General features: G+C 44.3%; 1 protein-coding gene across 1 annotated transcript in view; it reads left to right on the plus strand.

Moving 5' to 3' along the window:
• The first annotated feature begins 1,083 nt into the window (after positions 1-1,083).
• ADAMTS3 (ADAM metallopeptidase with thrombospondin type 1 motif 3) overlaps positions 1,084-13,808 on the plus strand; it is a 187,137-nt gene continuing 174,412 nt past the window's right edge. Inside the window, 3 exon segments of the mRNA XM_073340380.1 lie at positions 1,084-1,241; positions 2,976-3,003; positions 12,842-13,248. Coding sequence (XP_073196481.1) covers positions 1,173-1,241; positions 2,976-3,003; positions 12,842-13,248 — 504 coding nt within the window. The 5' untranslated portion in view covers positions 1,084-1,172.

Raw genomic sequence — 13,808 nt, forward strand, 5'->3', positions numbered from 1 at the left:
CAACAAGACTGCCTACCGTGCATAAAGTTAAGCAGATGTATAGATCTTTGCAGGGTAAAACAAAAAGGAAAAAAAAGAAAAGAAAAAGCCCTGAAAGGGCATCAGAGCATGGAAGAGACGGGGGCCCATATGCTAAACAGCCTGAAGGCTGTTTGCTTTGTGGAGTTATTACTTCGCTGAAAGTAAGGAAAGGGCTAGGTAAGTGACAAAACAATACGAATAAAAAATATCCCCTAGGGTAGGAGTGCCAGACCAATCAAATAACTGCTTATACACGTTCATGGGTCCATGTCATTAAATACAGAGTAGGGGAGATGCTCTGGGGTTGATCAGTGCGGACATGCATCCGGCAAAGTGGGTATTCACCCACCAAAGCCTATGCTCCGATACGTCTGCTAGTCTACAAGCGGCCACAGGACTCTTTGCCGCGTTTGCATTTTATTTGTTGCTCTGTTGGTTTTAAGCGCAATCTCCCTTCCGCGTATTGGTTTGTGAGGGCTGCAGCCCCCCAGCGAACAGGCGGTGGGGCAGGGGTGGGGCAGCACAGGACCCGGCTCCTGCCCCCCCCCCCCCCCCCCCCGCCCGGCGCAGCAGGGAAGCGCGCCCAGAAGCGTGTGCGGGATGGGGCCCGACAGCCTCTCCCTCCAGAGGCGGGCGCCCGGGCTGCTGCCTGCTGCCCCAGGGCCCGCCGGAGAGCCGGGGCAGGGGCGGCCGGCCTGGCTGGCTGGGGGGGGGAACCTGCAGCGGAGCCGGCGCCGGCAGCCCGGGGAGGCGGCGGCCGGCCGGCCCCGCGCCAGGGGAGCCCCTGACGTGGGTGGCGCGCACAGGGGAGGAGCCCCGCGGCGGGCTGGGGCAGGCGGCTTTATCAGCCCCGCAGGTCGCCAGGCGAGCGGCTCAGGCAGGGCTCGGCGAGCGACGGGCGGCCGCGCAGCGACTCTCCCTGCCCCGGCTCCTGGCAGCCCAGCGGCCCCCGGCCGGAGGGAGCCGAGACGGGGCCGGGCCCCGCGGGCTGGAGCAGCGGCGGCGGCGGCGGCTGGGCGGGCGCCCCCGGGAGCGCTCCGAGCGCCTGTCCGCTGCCAGCCCGGGGACTTGCCCGGGGCTCTGCGGGGGGAGGGCGCGTGCGGCGTGGCGGAGCGCGGGTCGTTCGTTCTCGGGAGGGCTCGGGACTCGTGATGCTTCTCCTGCCCCTGCTGTTCGTTGCAGCCTCCCTGGGAGAGGTGAGGACTTCCGCCGAGGAACAGGTAAGCGGCTACATCGCCCCCCCCCCCCCCCCGCTTTGTCCGCCAGGTTGATGCCGCCGGCTTCTGTAGCGGCGGAGGGGGGCAGAGCTCGGGTGGCTGGTCCGTAGGCATTGGCCCGTAGGGGCTAACCGCTCCAGGGCTGGCTCGGGGAGGGATGGTTGCTGCCGGGCTGCTCCCTCCGGTTAGATCGCCGTGCCGCGGAGCAGCAGTGCCTTCCTTTATTTTCACCTACATCCACCGACCCCTGCTAACGCTGGGGTTGGTTCCATCGCGTTTTCTTCAATGGACTGACTGTTAAGTGGCTTGATCTCAGAGGAATGATTGCTACCGAAGCTAGGCGCTTCCCCCATAACGTAAACCGTGATTAGTCTCTCCGGTGATTAATAATCTCAGCAGAGAGAGAGAAGACTTAAGTGAGCTGTAGCTCAGGAAAGCTTAGGCTCAAATAAATTGGTTAGTCTCTAAGGTGCCACAAGTCCTCCTTTTTTTCTTTTTGCGAGTACAGACTAAGACGGCTGCTACTCTGAAATCTGTTCGTTTGCTTAGCTCTCACCGTCCCTCTGTCCCCGGGGCATGTGGAATCATGAATGAATCTGGAAGCTTGCTCTCTTGTTCATAGAATCATAGACTATCAGGGTTGGAAGGGACCTCAGGAGGTCATCTAGTCCAACCCCCTGCTCAAAGCAGGGCCAATCTCCCTAAATGGCCCCCTCAAGGATTGAACTCACAACCCTGGGTTTAGCAGGCCAATGCTCAAACTACTCTCTCTCCCCCTTTCATTCTGATCCTTTAAGAAATCCATTCAAAGCGGGCTTTTCTTTTCAAGGTGCTTGTAATTGTCTTCTGGTCTCTCTCATGCCAGTGAGGAAACGCGTGGGCTGCGGAGGAAATCATTCGGCTTAAAGGGAGAGCGATCCATTATGCACGTGTCAAAAGGGAATTGCTTGCACAATCCTTTTGCTGCAAAGTTTGCTTTGACAGATGGGGGGGGGGAGGAGTGGTGGGAGCGTTTCCTGGCTTTTCCCTTTCTGAGCATGTCTCTCCGCTGCCCTCCCCACCCCCTTCTTTTTGCAGAGTTTAGTGTCCCCTTTTCTGTCCCCAGCAAGGTAAACCACAAACTTGAATGAGTCCTTAGTCTGGCAGCAGCTACCTTGAGTCCTATCCCGCAGCCAGCTGGGAGTTTTGTCATTGACTCCAGCAGGGTGCAGCAGGCTGCTCTGTCTGAATCCTGTGTATGTAGCTCTCCCATCTCTTTGCATGAGCTATTCAGCTTGATGCCTAACTGCCTGTATGTAGGGAAGGGTAGTTTGCTTTCCTTGGTTTCCCTGGTATCAAAACTGTCACCATATATGCCCGATTATTCCTTCACACGCCCACTCTTCAGGAATCATAGCGTTAATTCATTTTAAGGCCTTTCTTTGGCCACTGGAATTATTTTTTGGCACAGTGTCACAATTTATAGAATGGTTCATTCAGAATTAGGACTTCTTAGCTGCTCTATTTATGTTAAACTTATTATGGAGTCTATTCGTATATTGGTGGGAACAGCTGGTTATTCAGTTAGGGAAAAACGCCACCTCAGAAAACCAAAAGCAGAAATCTACCAACAGTGCAGTACAAACCAAGTGATTTTCCACTTTCCAGAAACACAAATTTTGCAGTAAGTAACACAGCACATAATAATTAAACTAACAGTTTTGTGTGTGTGTGTGTTTTTTTTTTTCCCCTCTGCAGGCTGGTAAAGAAGGAACGATCCAAATAGGTAAGAATCGTTTTTGTTTTGCTTTTCCCCCGAAAAGGAAAGTGAAGTAAATAAGCTCAATAAGTCAGTTTATTTAAACTTCTTTTCTTGAAGAAGACACTGTTAGTGCATGTGCAGACTAACAACATTTTCACACTTGAACCATAGATTCTTCCTTCCAGCAGAAATGTATAGATCTGCAGTAATGTAATTTGTCTTTATGCCCTCTCATTTTCACCCTCACACTTCAACAAAATCTACGCTTTCCTTTTTAAAAGAACAAAACCAACAAAAGTTAAAAACTGGAGCACGGTTAAACTGGCCGTTCAAATCTCATGGTAAATCAGATATGTGGGATTCTTTTTGTCTGAGTACTTTCCTGAAAAAAGGAAGCAATACTTACTCAGTTTTGGGAAGGGCAAAACATGTTTTTGGACAGTCTTGATATCGTGTGTAAGCATTTAACGTTTTTTTTTTTTTAGCAAGACATATTTTGTTATGATGACAGTGTGGAATACAGGGTGAATAAGGGACCTGAAGAAAAGGTTTCTCCCTCAGTATCCATTGGTCACTTTAAAACCTTGCCATCTCTATTACAAATTTAAATCACTTTGTTTTTGAACTACTGCATTTCTCAAGGGATAGTGGTGAAAAGAAGAGACTGGAAATTCTGGAACAAATACTGTGCTGGTGCAAATGGGAGCAGTTCCATCGATTTCAGTACAGCTGTGCCAGCTGAGAATTTGGTCCTCTATCTTTATGGAAGGGAATGTGTTCTAGCTAGCAGAATATAGGAATAGGTGTCTGGTCTCTTGGATTCTCTTCTTGGGTTAGTATTTGACCTGGGGAGTGTAACCGTATGCATTCCTCCATTTACCCATCTGTGAAAAGGGTGTTTATAATACTTCCGTGGGATGTTATGAGGCTTACTTAATGTTTGTTACAGTGCTTTGAAACTCTCAAATGAAAGGTCGCTATATAGGAGAGTAATGCTTCCACCCCAGCAAAATCTCCCAATTTGAAGTTTTAACCTTCCAGCATATGCCAGGTGTTCTGAAAGCAAGTTCAAGCATTTTCCTGAGTTGTGGAGGTCTTTCTCTTAATTTTAATTCTGGCACTGAATTCTAATGTGTTGAGGTTAATTTCTGATACTACCTCTGAGTAATGGGAAATGAGGCACTTGTGTGGGTTTATGTTTAATTGGCAAACCCTTTTTTTTTCCAACTGTGTGCTGACCTTGTGTTTTGTTTTTGGTTGTTTCTATGCAGTTTGGATTGTTTTTGCATTTCAGTAACCATAAGCTATATGGAAATGCTGCTCTTAGAAATTATATCGTACTTCAGGAAAAAAAATCCTTATCCTGGAAAATAGATCTTTTCTCTCTCTCTTTATTTTGTCTTTTTCATGTCTCAGTTGCCACGGTTTGAGAATGTTCTTGAGACACCCACAGAGGCTAGGGATACAATCTTGCATACATGGGGCAAATGTGTGTCTCTGTGCATAGCTGGGCATAACTGGGCTGTGTGCTCCATAGGGGATAGATCAGGATAGAATTCTCCTTTTAATCCTGAGGTGGTAATAGGAGCCTGTGCAGTTGCTGTATTGCTTCCTTAGTAATCTATTGCGGAGTCACTGGTCCTACTCAAGGCCATCCCTAGGTGGGTGTGGGGCTTGGAGTGGAAGTGACGAATCCGTCACCTCTGGAACCGACCCGTCCCTTCCGGGACTAACTGCTTCAGCCAACAGCACTGGCCTGCGGGGCTTCTGAAGCGTGGGGCCCAGAGCGGTTGCCTCAATTTGCCATACCCAAGGGTTGACTCTGGTCCTACTCACAGTCTGCGCCTGTACCCCAGCCTATTTTCACAGTGGTGTGGCTGGGGCTCCTGTTGAGCATAGCTGCATAGTGCTTGACATCTTGTGAGAGCTCACTGCAGCCTACTGTCTCCTGCATAGTAGAACTACATTGATTTCATTGCCTTCAGGCTCCTCTGTGACTCTTTCTTGGGCAGGTAGATTTGGCCCATAAGCTTCTCAGATCTTCTGCTTTTGAGGAGGCTTACCAAACACGATTGTAAGTGACTTGCTTTACCTACTGCATTTTCCTGAATAGATAGTGTCTTGGTGGAGAAACACTTTTGCATTTAAAACATATCTGGTGCTGGTTTTTGCCCTAATTTGTACTGAAAGGGCATTTTTAAACCATTATTTTTAAAATGTCTTTGGTCCTGTGAAATCTGATTGTTTTTGCTGTGAAATACGTACAGTGGAATCTGTCTTAGAACCGTCTCCAAGTAGGTAGCAACCACTTTCAAGTATCCTCTTGCAGCTTCCTGTACACTTTTCTTTGACCTTTAGTCTATGGCTGCCTCTATTAAGCAGCTGATCTTTGCTTGTACCCTGAGTGGTCATTTAAGATGAGTTTAATTGTGTAGGTTTTTTTTTTTTTAAATACACCCACACAGAATGTATAAACACAGTGAACTGCACTAAAGTAATGTATTAAATTACTACATAACTTAATTCAATGAGCAGGTGCACAATAATTGTCAAGCAGAAATCTTATTGTGAATGATATGACTTTTCAGATGTTGGAATTAGAAAAGCATTCTTGTGAGACGGTTTCGGAACTTGATTTGGTGCAGCTTCTCCATTCTGTGTGCTCCAGAATTCCACAATGTGTGCGTGCTGTGAGCTGACAGTGCTGTTCTTGCTACCACTTGAAGGATGCTTTGGTTTCCAACTCTGAAATGACACTGGCAGGCTGCCTTTGGAGAGAGTGAACAGCTTGTCGTCTTATCTGCATAAAACAGTTTCACTGGAGTGATGCAAAGGGTCTGTCATGCTACAGGAACTGTGAAAATACCAGAGAGCATCCTGTATGGCCACTCAGGAAAGGAATACTTGAGTTGCTAATAGCACTGGGTCAAGTTCACAGTACAGGAAATGGAGTCATTGAGGGCAATAATTCACTAGCCACTAAACTGGAGAGCCTCAGTTTTTGTTTACCCTGCTTGAGAAAACTTGAATTTGATTTTTTTTAGAAGTGCTTAAACAACCACAGCTCCTACTGATGTCCGACCCATTTGGGACTCCTGAGGGTACCTTTCTTATTCCATCTTCTGCTTCCACTCACTCAGACCTTGCTTCTGGCCAAAAAGTGCCAGATACAGCTCCCTCTGAAGCATGTATGTGATGGTTCTGAATTGGCTGGACTGCTCAGAAGAGAGCAACCAAAATTGCTTCCTAACTTCTTAGGGCTCTCAATACTTAACACAGGCAAGGGCAGTAAGATTGAGTCCCTAGTTTGGATTGTATCATTACCCTTCTCAGTGTTGAGAAATACTTTTGCTAAATGACTGGAGCAGTTTTGCCTCTGCCCTTTATAAGGCTTATCACAGTCTCTGTTCTACCATGATAAAAGTGACAGATGTATTAGGAGTTAAGCATTTACTTCCTCTGAAAGTGTAAGAATTCTTAACACTCATTCCCAGTTTTTCCCTTGAAAAATTGGCTCTGGATGCTCCCACCCTAGATATATTACAGTATGCAAAATGGTATGCCCCTTTGTGCCCAATAAGCTGATAATGTGCTACGCTGGTCCTTTCAGCTTGGAGGGTATCTATTCTACACGAATCCAAGTTTTGTTACCACTATCCTTCTCATATGATGTGGGTATAGTGTGTTTACTGATGAAATGACCAAATAACTACCTTCTCCAGTATTGGATACTGTCAGCTTAGATAGTATGTAACAAACAGTAGTTATGGTGGAAGCAAAGGAGCCATACCTTTGTGGTAAAAGTAATACAGATGTCATGTCATATCCCTGCAGGTTTCCAAGCTGCTACTTCTGCCTTGGAATATTACATGGTAGCTATTGTATTTCATCCTGCAGAGAAGCTATAACTTGCTGTCATGCTATGATTAATTCATCACTATGAGCTAGATTCTGCCACCCTGACTGGCACTAAATACACTGTACAACTGCTCAAAGTAATCAGTGAAGGGACTCAAGTAGTCAGATACTACTCAGGTGGCAGACCGTGGCCCTACAACCTCAGTGCAGATTCAAGTTGGAGGATAGAAGCCCTTGTTTAAATACTTATTTACTGGTAATAATTAGCAAAGAAAAACTTCTGAAATATTAAACCAAAAACTTTACAAACTGGCTACCTTTAATTAGACATCTAAATAACTTGTCCTGATTTCCAGAGGTGCAAAATACTCATTGCCTTCAGTAGAATTTGTAGGCATTCAGCATTTCAGAAAATAAGCACCTAAATAAGTTGACTTATCTGTGTATTTGGTGCTTTACTTTCCCCAGGTTCCAAAATTTGGCCAATACATTCTATTAAAAGAAAAAAATCTCCCATAATGAAACAATTCCTCTTTCAAATGCAGTTGTGCAAAGAAAGTGTAGGACATTTGAATCTTAATTATCGTTCGTTCTAATAAGGTAAATAACGTCAACTTGTGTGGTTCAGACGTGCTAATGCTTTAATATTGTTTAGATTTAAAAAAATATTATGAATATATTTTTCTTACAGATGCATCTTTTACCTGACTGTGTTTTGGAACGCTTAATAAAAGAATGTGATATTTTTATAAATGAACAATTTTGAACATAAAATTCACCTCTTTCTCCTCATGCTTTTCACTGATTATTAGTAAGACTTGGAATTAGCAAAACAGTGCAGCTTTGAAAATGGAGAATCTGAAAAAAATAACCCCTACAGATGGAATAGCATTTCCATAAACTGTAGTCTACAAAAAAAGATGACTGAAGTCAGTGGAAGAGTTTGGCTCTCTTCAGTATTTAAGCTTGTCACATTTAATTTTGATTGCCTTTGAACAAATGAGACTTCCTTTTCCAGTTCAACATTTACAGACCTTGGAAAGTCCTCTGCTGATGGCAAAAACTTTAATATGTCTCTTCCCACCCTTCATGCCCACCTCCTTGTGGTCAGCTGGCTGTTCTCATTATTAATGACTGCAATTTGCTTGCCCCCACAAACTGAAATCTGGGAACATTACCATAAAAAGTACAAAGTAACTTCTCAGATGTGCTGCAAATTCAGGCTTTGCTTGTCAGGCTGTCATTTGTGCATTTTGGATGTCTGCTTGTGTGAAAAATACACATATTCTGTTGTGGGTAAAAGTAAGAAATCACCTGTGTTTTACTGATCTGTAAGTGAATTTTAAGTAGAAATGGTCCTAAAATGTGAAATTTGGATCTGGATATTTAGCCCCACTGAAATTTGGGGGATATTAGGATTGAGAGTTTTGTTTGGGCCCAGTGACAAAACTTGGATGTGTTCAGATTTGAACTTCTTTGCTTCCTATTCCCTGCTTACTCCAAAAAGCAAACAAATACTCTCAGGAAAAAGTGGAATCTGGAGTTTTGATTTGGTTCCATCTCTAACTCTCAGGATAAAATTTTTTGATCCTTACATAAAATTCCCAGTGATTTTTAAATGGGAGTCCTGCATGAGGTAAGGATTACAGGATCAGGCCCTAAAATGGTACGCATAATGTTTAAAAGCATTTTTAATGCTGATGTGACTGTATTGATTATGGGTGAGAGTGAATGCCTCCTTCAGGAAAGATCCCACTGTGAGTTGGTAATTTTAATTGTGGTATGCATAGTAGTTTTCAGCACAATGAATGGTATGAATGACTAGGGGGTATGTTCACTAACCTTGACTGCAACATTTCCAGAACATGCTTGACAAATTTCCATTTCCATACACCAGCTATTAGTACATTATTTTTCCTGACTGCCTCTACTGTTAGTAATATCCGTTAGAAATTGAGGAAATTTAATGCAGAATCAACTCGGCTGCAAAACTAGGTAATCCCAACTGTGGGGAATGGGTTAGTGTTCTGAGACGTGAAGCTGTCAGCGACAGTAAGTGTCATAGAAGGGGCACTATTTCAATCTTTGGAGTGGTGGAAAGGGGTGAAGATGCCAAACTGTATATCGCAGCCTGTGTTCTGAAGCCAGGATTGTGTTTTACCATGATAGGGTTGTGGAGGGTTTTTTAGAGGGTAAGAAATAGATTATAATTAGGAGAAATAGTTGAATGTAGCAATTGAGAATTTTCCAATTACATTATCAGTACTGGGTAGTCTGCATAAATAGGTTCTGGATTATTCAGTGGATTGATATTGGATACGAGAGCCTTTTACCTCTGTCATACATTCAAATCTGTTTTAGGTTGAGAATGGATAAGTTTTAATGCGTTTAATTAAGTATGTTTATTTAGAGGTATTTCTGTGGCGCACACATCGGTATCTGAGCCACTCAATAGTAAAGATATATCAAATGCTACCAAGAAGGTAGCACTGCCCTCTACCCCCCCTCCCCCCAACACCCACTTTATAGGAATCGGGACTGGTTAATTCTTTTTGCATTGGCTGTCTTTATTACATGATCATTTGAGGAAATTCTGCCTTGAGCCAAGTGTGCCTCACAGCATGCTCCATAGGTGGTAAGATTTATGCTCAGACTCATATCCTGCAGCAGTTTGGTCCAGAATCATTGCCCTTGCACAGGGAATGCCATTCCTTCTACCAGCACAGGAAGAGACCTGGACATCTAATAGCCTGATTCTCCTCTCAGTGATGCTTAGTGTAAATTGAGAGTTAACGCCACTGACTTAAGTGGTGTTACACTGGTGTAAAATCAGTATAAAGTGGAGAAATAGCAGGCCCCAGTATATCCTGGTTGAGGAAATATGGTGGGAAGTAAAGAAACAGAGACCCTCCCTTGGGTAACTTAGCCATAGTCCACATGAGGCTTAAGTTCAGGATGGTTGGCCATTAGGTGGTTATTTGAAATAAATCATAGCTGTCCTTTAACAGTTAACTTCCTACGAGACCGCTATCCATATACCACTAAAAAGCAAGTTTGTTGCCAGTCTCCTAGAAGATGGACTGCATGGGAAGGGAGGAAAAAAGTTGCCCTCTCCCAACTAAGTGGCTCTTCCAGGAGACTGGTGAGGAACTATGGGGTAGCATGCACTGCCATTGCTTGTCTTGTACCTGTTACACAGCACACAGAGGACTTACATTTCATGGACTGTCATTCTGGCACGCTTCGAGCATTCTATTCACTCCTGCAAATATGTGCATCTAGGACCCAATTTAAAGCCTACAGATCAGCTACTTTTGCTGCTTATCAGGTAGGAATTGTGGCTCAAATCCTCTGTTCTGACCAGTGGTGGCAGATAGAGGGCAGGTAGGCAAAAGTGGCTTTAACCCACCTTTACTCTTCCTCCAGTCTGGACATGCTTACCTGCTAGATGCCTGGGCTAAGTTAGATCTGCCCCAGGACTACGCTGATTTACACAGCCTCAACAGCTAGGCAGCTGGGGGTTTCAGCAATGTATAGAGGCATCCTAATTATGCCTCCTTTCTCCCCTGTGCCTAGGGCAGGGAACAGTGATGACACAGAGCCACCAAAGCAGATCCTACACCACCTGAGGATCCCTCCTATGGAGGTACAATTCACAGGGTGTTGGATGTGCTGGCTTTACAGGTGCCCTATCACTGGAGCAGGGTCCAGGATCTTGCCCAGCATCTCTCAAAGTTGGTTTTCTCACCTTCTCCATTCTCCTGTGTCTTTTACCATATCCTGCTTCAGGTTTCAGGAGGAGGAAGGGAAAGAGTAGGTCAGTGGGTAAAAAAGACCTCCATTGGAGAGCCACAGAGGGACATGTCAGAGCCGATAGGATTCCCGTCCGCTCGGCTGTGTTAATACAGTGACATGTTGAATCATTGCAGTGGCATTTGCTGGGATGACTCTAGCTAAGAATCCCTCGGGTTTTATTTTTACACTATAAATCAGTTTTCTGAGAATGCCGAGTTACAGTACAAAACATGACACTTTCTTTGGGAAGCTGCCATGCAAGGAAACAAACTACTTTGTTTAATGCACATGTAGAACAATCACATGGGGTTTTGTAAAGGAGAATCCGAGCAAATAGGTGTTCACTCATTTTTGGCACTTACACATAAAGAGCAAGGAATCTCCTGAGTACTTTGAAATGGAAAAAATTCAGGCCTTTGGTCTCCACTATGTATGAAGCCTAAATCATATGGGGGTCATGTGCAATTGGACACATACATTTGCACCTACCTAATTTAGGCCCTAGAGCCTTACAGTCAAGGTGCCTATCCTGGCATATCTTCATATGTTCAACCAACTTTGAAAACTGGGCCCATGTTCAATTTTATTTATTTATTTTTTTTAGTTTAAACATCCTTCCTATCACATGAAGGTACTAAACATTTGTGGCTTTTTATACAGATCATTGTAATAATATCTCTGTGCTTAGAATTGAAGTGATGTAATAAGATGAGTAAATATGATGCATTTAAAGGGCCAACTTCTGGTTGCATTGAAGTCAGTGGAAATCTTGCAACTGATATCTGTAAGCCTGAGCTTTGGCTGAAATTGTTTTCTAAATACATAACATGATGGGCAATATTCTGTCGAATACATTTTCTCTTTCTGTTTGGATCTCTTCATGTTTATTTACAGGGGGAGAAATAATTCTGTGGTTAAAATTGCTGTGTCAGAATAACAGTAAAGACCTGACTGTGGCACAAAAGGAAGGAAGTTCAGGATTGACTTTGAGGTCAAACAGGGTGGTGACATAAATTAGATTCCCTTACACTAACTAGGCCTGCTTACACCCATTCTATCTCTATAAAAGGGAAACTAAGTTGGCATAACTCAAGTGCTGTAAGCAGTTGGTCATTGGGTCCTCTGCTCGCCACTGGGTGGCACCTCCCTTCTGTTGCGGTACGGCTGCTTCGTGGCTCAGCCCTCTGGCCAGCTCACCCTGTGATTTCCCTTTCTGGGGGAGTCTTTCAGAGTCCTTCTGCACCAGCTGCATCAGGCAGTCTGCATGCCCGTTCCCCTGGCTGTGTCATTCCACAGTGAGTGGGGCAGTCTTCCCGTTCACTGCACCTAGCAATACCACTCTGCAGTGGATGGTAGGGAACCCAGGCCCACCCACTACCCTGGGTTCTAGTCCAGGGCCCTACAGTGAGCAGTTAAGGTCTGGGACTTCACCATACCTACTGCTCTGTTTTTTGGACTCCTTCCTACCATGCTGCTTTAAGCTTCTCCTTCATGAGCCTTCCTAGTCAGTAGTTTCTCCTGGGGCTACTAGGTAAACTCTTCCACCTGGGTTCCTATCCCCTCTTCCTTCTCCCTTTCCTCAAGAAGAGAGAGAGTGCAGGCTTCTTCTCTGCTGTGTTGCCAGCCTCCTGGCTTTATAGAAGCCCTGTCTGTTCCTTCACAGGTGAGCTCCCATCTAATATAGTGCTTTCCACACAGCCTAAATCTCCCTCTCTTTGCAGCTGAATTGGCTGATTGGGCCCAGCTGGCCTACTTCAGCTCTCTCTCTGGGCCGGTGTGGGAAGCACAACCATTTCATAGATGTAAATTAAAATACCTCCAACCCTACTTTAATTTATATCTTCTGGCCCCTCTGGTAGACTCCTTTATACATCAGTGGAGTGAATGTAAGTAGTACTAAGGGCTCTTAAGTTAGTGCGTAAGGTTCGAACTTACATCGCCTCTGAATTTAGGCCTCAAGTGCATTATTCACTTTATATCTCCTTGGTTTTCTGGTGTCTACTGCATAATACTAATCATGGTTGGGAAGAATCCGCAATACTTACATACAATGGATGAGTCCATGACACAGCTGTAAGTGAATTTCTTTGCTCATCATTATTTTGGTGGTTTTCTATTCTGTAACTACGTATCTGTTCTCCATTTTTCAAACTTGTTCTTATACTCTCATTCCAATTTTGGTTTTTTTGTGTGTTTGTTTTTTGGATAGATTTACCAAAAATCAGACCGAGGCTGTATGGGCTAGTGACTCCGATCAGCACTGGTGCGGATGGAAGCTTCATCTCCAATATTCTCTCCGCAAGCCATCAAAGAAGATTAACAAGGGATGTATCCCAAAGCCCCAAACAACTGTATTTTAACATCACAGCTTTTGGAAGGGAATTCCATCTCAGGCTGAAGCCTAACACCCATCTGGTGGCTCCGGAGGCTGTAGTGGAATGGTATGAAGACGCTGTGGAAACTGGAAATGGAACTGAGGCTGATAACAAAAGTCAGACTAGAAGCACAACAGAGCGGATATGGAAAAAAGAGCCTCTGTGGACCAATTGTGCATATGTTGGAGACATCACTGATATCCCAGGAGCATCTGTTGCTATTAGCAACTGTGATGGTCTGGTAAGATTTATTCCATGGCATATATGTTTGGATCTTTATCCCTTTTCCACAAAGCTTTAGTTACTGTTTAAGTATCCAACAGTTATGATCTAATTTGGTTAACTTCATTTTCTAAACCCATTAGAAATTGCACCCTTGTTTTATGTGGAGTCATTGGGCCTCATGCTGGAATACCTCCACTGCAGGACTTATCCCTTATTGACATCGTAGGAGAGATACAAATCAAACCTGTTAGTGTGGTATTTTGGTTTTTGTGATCTGTTGCAAACAGGGAAAATAAATGTAACAAAGTTATCGTTAGCAGTTTTATAGTCCGTGAGCTTACAAACGATATAAATAAATAGATGTGTTTATGTACAATATTATTATGCATATTTTGAGGTGCAGCACATTCACAGACTGATCCCCCAAAATAACAATGACAGTTTAAAAATAATCAGGCATGTTTCTTTAGGAAAAAAATAGACCCCTCTTTTTCTATACTATTCTAACACTTTAAAAGCATCAGTTGGATCACAGTACTTATAGGTGATGTGTTCGGAAGGTACTTTGGTCTGGTT

This window comes from Lepidochelys kempii, chromosome 4, assembly GCF_965140285.1.
Source record: "Lepidochelys kempii isolate rLepKem1 chromosome 4, rLepKem1.hap1, whole genome shotgun sequence".
Classification (NCBI taxonomy): domain Eukaryota; kingdom Metazoa; phylum Chordata; order Testudines; family Cheloniidae; genus Lepidochelys; species Lepidochelys kempii.